We start from the raw sequence: 5,870 nt of genomic DNA on the forward strand, positions 1-5,870 counted from the left end.
TGGGATAAGAACATCCCTCCCATAGACGATTTTTGGAAACAACTCCGTCGGGTTTGTATGAGTTGTGGAAGAGTGACATTTTCTTTCTGCAGTTTACACAGAGAGAAAATAGAGAATGTCGATCTAGTTGTACTTTTCCCCTTGCACAACATTGGAGGGGCCAATCACTTGTGCACTAGCGAGGGTGTGTGTGTGAAACACGTGGACGGGAGCGGCACGTCAGTGTTTCCGACACTCCCGTCGCTAGTGGTTGGCCCCTCTAATCTCTAATGTTTGGCAAAGGTTTTGCAAGAAAAGGTCACTCTCCAACAACACATACAAACCCGACAGAGTTATTTTCGGAATTCGTCTATTGCCACGTATATATGGGATTAGAACATCCCTCTAATTGGACACGTATACTAACAATCAACATCCTGATAGCTTCCCGTGTAGTGCAAAACATTTTATGAATACATGTTTCGGATTGCGACTAAAACATATTAACAAGTCGCGTAAGGCGAAAATACAACATTTAGTCAAGTAGCTGTCGAACTCACAGAATGAAACTGAACGCAACGCAACGCAGCAAGACCGTATACTCGTAGCATCGTCAGTCCACCGCGCACGGCAAAGGCAGTGAAATTGACAGGAAGAGCGGGGTAGTACTTGCGCTGAGAAGGATAGCACACTTTTCTGTACCTCTCTTTGTTTTAACTTTCTGAGCGTGTTTTTAATCCAAACATATCATATCTATATGTTTTTGGAATCAGGAACCGACAAGGAATAAGATGAAAGTGTTTTTAAATTGATTTCAAAAATTTAATTTTGATAATAATTTTTATATATTTAATTTTCAGAGCTTGTTTTTAATCCAAATATAACATATTTATATGTTTTTGGAATCAGCAAATGATGGAGAATAAGATGAACGTAAATCTGGATCGTTTTAGAAAAAAATAATTTTTTTTACAATTTTCAGATTTTTAATGACCAAAGTCATTAATTAATTTTTAAGCCACCAAGCTGAAATGCAATACCGAAGTCCGGGCTTCGTCGAAGACTACTTGATTAAAATTTCAACCAATTTGGTTGAAAAATGAGAGCGTGACAGTGCCGCCTCAACTTTCACAAAAAGCCGGATATGACGTCATCAAAGACATTTATCAAAAAAAGGAAAAAAACGTTCGGGGATATCATACCCAGGAACTCTCATGTCAAATTTCATAAAGATCGGTCCAGTAGTTTGGTCTGAATCGCTCTACACGCACGCACACACGCACGCACACACGCACGCACACACGCACACACGCACACACACACATACACCACGACCCTCGTTTCGATTCCCCCTCGATGTTAAAACATTTAGTCAAAACTTGACTAAATGTAAAAAGCACTTAAAACAAAATGCATGATCCACAGGATTGAAAACCTACCCCAGTAGACGAGGTAGACAAATCCACTTGCAGCAAAACTGCCGAGGCATTGTGCCAAGCAGTACCCGGGCACCTTGTACCAGGGGAGACGACCCAGAGTTGCCATGGCTACAGACACAGCTGGGTTAATGTGACCTCCTGGTTGACAGCAAAAATAGGTCAAGGTGAAGATGACGCTCAGACATGGAATAAATTTGACTGCATGCTATTTTTTTTATGTAACATTTTTTTCTGTGTATATATATATATATAGTCTTCCGGACAAGGCGAGTGTGATAGTGCTTTTTGCAATGAGAGAGTAAGTGATACTCATTCTCAGAATGTGTTCGTTTTTGTATCTGCTCACCGGACACTTACATGTATGCCTATCATGACACCTATGCCGGGCCACGTCATGCTTCCAGCGACTGGGCTACCCGGGACAAAACGTTGGCGAGTGTGGGTGTGCTTTTTGCAATGCCTACAAGAGAATGACAATCCTTCTCAGAATAAGTAGGTTCGTGTATCTGCTCACCGGACACACCGCCTGACACATAGATGCCCATCATGACACCTATGCCCCACGTCATGCTGCCAGCGACTGGGCTGCTTATCTTGCCATGACTCAGCAAAAACTGTGCTCCAACTCCCGTGCCAAACACCTGCAATACAGACAGCCAAATCAATAGACGATTTTCGGAAATAACTCCGTCAGGTTTGTATGGGTTGTGAAAGAGTGAATACCCTTGATTTTCCTCGGACAAATAAAGGCACACGTGCTCCTGTCCACGTGTTTCCGACACACCCCTAGCTAGTGATTGGCCCCTCCAATGTTTGTCCGAGTAAAGCAAAGGGTATTCACTCTTTCACAACCCATACAAACCCGACAGAGTTATTTTTGGAATTCGTGTATTTGTGGTGGTGGTTATTGTTGTTGTTTTTGTTGTTGTTGTAGTTATTGATGTTGTTGTTGTTTATCTACGTGGTGGGCCTTGGGTGAACACTCGGATGACAATTACCTGTTTAAGCACCCAAATAATACTGCAGTTTACAGTGTGAGAGAATTGTGAATGTCGATCTCGTTTTACTTTCCCCCTTGCACAATTTTTTCCCTCCCGTTTCGTTTTCGTCCTCTTTGCTTGTCTGTTTGTGTGTGTATTTTTTAGCTTGATATTTTTTTGTCATTGGCAACATGGATATAATAAAGTCGGACAGAATTTGTTCTTTCGAAGGCTCGTCCTTTTTAACGTAATTCAACAATAACAGAGCAGAAATTGAAAAATAACCCTAACCCTAATAACTTACTTTTACAAGAATACCCAAACCCTAACATTATAAAAGCATTTTTTTGCGCAAAAAAAAGAAGTCAGACAGACAGAAAGCACAAACAAACAGAAGGAGAATGGCGGCAATGGTGACACAAGCAAAGGGAGGACATATACAAATGTGAGCACAATTTTCTATGCAAGCCCATCATAAATTAAAGTATACGTAGGGCCTACTACCGCTGCTGGAAAAAATGACTAATGAGACAGTGACAAAAGGTCAGGTGTCATGTCTACTGTCCCGAATGACACACGATTGCTGACATTTCACCATTGCCAAAAGAATAAACAAATAAGAAATAGGTAGAAAATGAATGTGAACACTGACTTTGATTGTTGATCAGTATTTTCTATACCACTAACAAATAATCTACTTACACATAGCTGTTTGGCAAATGTATGTTGCATGGGACACACTGACATGAAAGTGGAAGATGTTTTTCCCTCTAGAGAAACTACATATCAAGTTACACTTTTTGTGCTCTTCCATTCCAGTTGGCAATCAATTGTTAACGCATGTTATTAGAAAAAAATAGAATGAAAAATGTACTGGTGATGTCATTTGGGACATACTGACATGAAAACGTCACCTTTTGTCATTGTCTCTAATACATGCTTTCAAATAACTGAATTATCGGTCCATGACAGAAACAAAATCAATCAGTTCTCTTCAGAATTCCGTTCAACTTACCATCAGAATAAAAGTTCCCAGGAACTCGGCCAAACACTCCCTCATTAGAGGTCTGTCTCTGATCCTCAGCGTCATCTTGAACATTAGTTACTTTCGGTGCTCACCAAAAAAGCGCGGTTACAAAGAAAACGTAGTTTCTCTCGTCCTTGTATTCTATAGGAGGAAAGTATCAGCACAAATTCTCCAGAAGAACCAAAGACGATACCGCAGATTCGCAGGTTAAATCCAGTAGAATGTCAAACATGTTTTAATTTTTTTATTGTTTTTAAAGCGTTATCTCTAACGCTTTGCAGTCTTTCTTCTTTCTTTTTATTTTCTTTCTTGTTGATGTTTTTTCCCCCAGTGTGTCCGTTGATTCTAAAATCAAAACTAATTATATTGAAAACGTCTTGTAAAAATGTCTACTTCATTAGAAATCTCTCTGCTGTTTTGTTTAAGGTTCGTCTTCTCATTTTTCATTTTCAGAACTCATTTTAGTTTCTGTAATGTCATTCCACCATATACGTAGACAGCAAAACTGGATGAAACGCACGCTTCGTAGCTGAGTTCTTTGTTCATCCGTTAGGTAAACTGGATTTTTTTTTAAACAGAAAACAGGACGACTTTGTAAGTACAAAGTTGTAAACAAGCACTCTTCTGAAAAAAATGTTTGGCTCTAACCGGGTTTTTGCTCAACACATTTTAAGAACTCGACGTTTTTTTCACTGACTTAGCTTTGACCCTCTCGGCCAAAGAGCTGATATCATCAGGCAGCCCAGTTTTTCATACACTTACTCTCCTAATCTTTTTTCGCCACATATTGTGTGCACAAGCACAGTGCATCCAGTACCAGTGCTCACGGTTGTCCCCAATTCTGGCAACTGTGCCAAGTTGTATTGTTTTGTTTCTGAATGGACCCGGGGCCTTCAGCTGTTTAAGGATATAATATACTGTTTAAGAAACCATATGAGAAATGTTTTCCAACGTATTTGACCTTAAAACTGTGCGTGTTATGATATTACGTCATTTTGTGATGACGTCCTGTGGTCGTCAAATGGCGCGAAAGTAAGGGTCACGTGATCGCGCACCACTGTGGGCAGTCGCCATCTTCTTGTGCAGTTCTGGAGTTAGTTCATGTTGTTAAAAGCTTACAAGAGTTAAAATAAACATACGTTCCAGTTAACAACGCCTTGGGATTCATTGTGAGTGAACGTAACTCAAACACAAGGGACATGCTCTTTGCTGTAATTTAGCCAAAACTGACCTGCAACAGTTTACTTGAAAATGATCTGTAATTTTGCTAGTTTCTCTTTAATGACTTTGACTGGTGAAACGACGTCCGTCAGCAAACTCTTCTGCGTTAGATTCCCTATTCTATTCATCTTCATGTTTAAAATTATTATATTAGTCCTATTATTTTTTATTTGTTTTAGTCAGTAGGCCTACCAGTGGTTATCCATAACGCTACCAAAAGAGACCCGGCTGTGCGAATTTAGGTACAGCAAATATGCTGCCCGAGGAGCGAAAAATTAGGACAAATCAAAAACATAGGTAGAGTACACAATTTACGGTATGCATAGATTACCAAAAACATAGTGTTTAAAATTTGAACACCCAACTAGTTTCTTCTGATAGACGCATGCCTACCCGGGACTAAAAGAGCGTTTGAAGAATATGATGAGGAAAAATCGGGACTCCAACGCTGAAGAGTCAGGAGTCGGTTTCACTATTCAGTCTCAATAAATCTTGCACGTGCGTATCGCCTACGGTACGGCGAATGTTTCTTGTCTTAGCCAGTCTTATATCTTGGTTTTATTGACTCACATGCGAAGCAAAAATGAGTCTATGTACTCACCCGAGTCGTCCGTCCGTCCGTCCGGACGTCCGGACGTCCGTCCGTCCGGAAAACTTTAACGTTGGATATTTCTTGGACACTATTCAGTCTATCAGTACCAAATTTGGCAAGATGGTGTATGATGACAAGGCCCCAAAAAACATACATAGCATCCTGACCTTGCTTCAAGGTCAAGGTCGCAGGGGCCATAAATGTTGTCTAAAAAACAGCTATTTTTCACATTTTTCCCATTTTCTCTGAAGTTTTTGAGATTGAATACCTCACCTATATATGATATATAGGGCAAAGTAAGCCCCATCTTTTGATACCAGTTTGGTTTACCTTGCTTCAAGGTCAAGGTCACAGGAGCTCTTCAAAGTTGGATTGTATACATATTTTGAAGTGACCTTGACCCTGAACTATGGAAGATAACTGTTTCAAACTTAAAAATTATGTGGGGCACATGTTATGCTTTCATCATGAGACACATTTGGTCACATATGATCAAGGTCAAGGTCACTTTGACCCTTATGAAATGTGACCAAAATAGGTAGTGAACCACTAAAAGTGACCATATCTCATGGTAGAAAGAGCCAATAAGCACCATTGTACTTCCTATGTCTTGAATTAACAGCTTTGTGTTG

General features: G+C 40.0%; 1 protein-coding gene across 6 annotated transcripts in view; it reads right to left on the bottom strand.

The window, feature by feature from the left end:
* The window catches only part of LOC138979859 (aquaporin-9-like), a 9,836-nt gene extending 5,565 nt beyond the window's left edge, over positions 1-4,271 (bottom strand). For 2 of the 6 annotated variants that reach the window (XM_070352616.1, XM_070352630.1), the window contains exons 1-3: positions 3,414-4,271; positions 1,933-2,059; positions 1,419-1,556 (exon numbers count right to left, since the gene is read on the bottom strand). In XM_070352616.1, the coding sequence (XP_070208717.1) occupies positions 1,419-1,556; positions 1,933-2,059; positions 3,414-3,497 (349 nt within the window). In that variant the 5' untranslated portion in view covers positions 3,498-4,271. The remainder of the gene's footprint in view (positions 1-1,418; positions 1,557-1,932; positions 2,060-3,413) is intronic. The other 4 variants (XM_070352638.1, XM_070352652.1, XM_070352623.1 and 1 more) reach the window with 3 other exon arrangements.
* Positions 4,272-5,870: the final 1,599 nt, after the last annotated feature.

This window comes from Littorina saxatilis, linkage group LG1, assembly GCF_037325665.1.
Source record: "Littorina saxatilis isolate snail1 linkage group LG1, US_GU_Lsax_2.0, whole genome shotgun sequence".
In the NCBI taxonomy this organism is placed as follows: Eukaryota; Metazoa; Mollusca; class Gastropoda; order Littorinimorpha; family Littorinidae; genus Littorina; species Littorina saxatilis.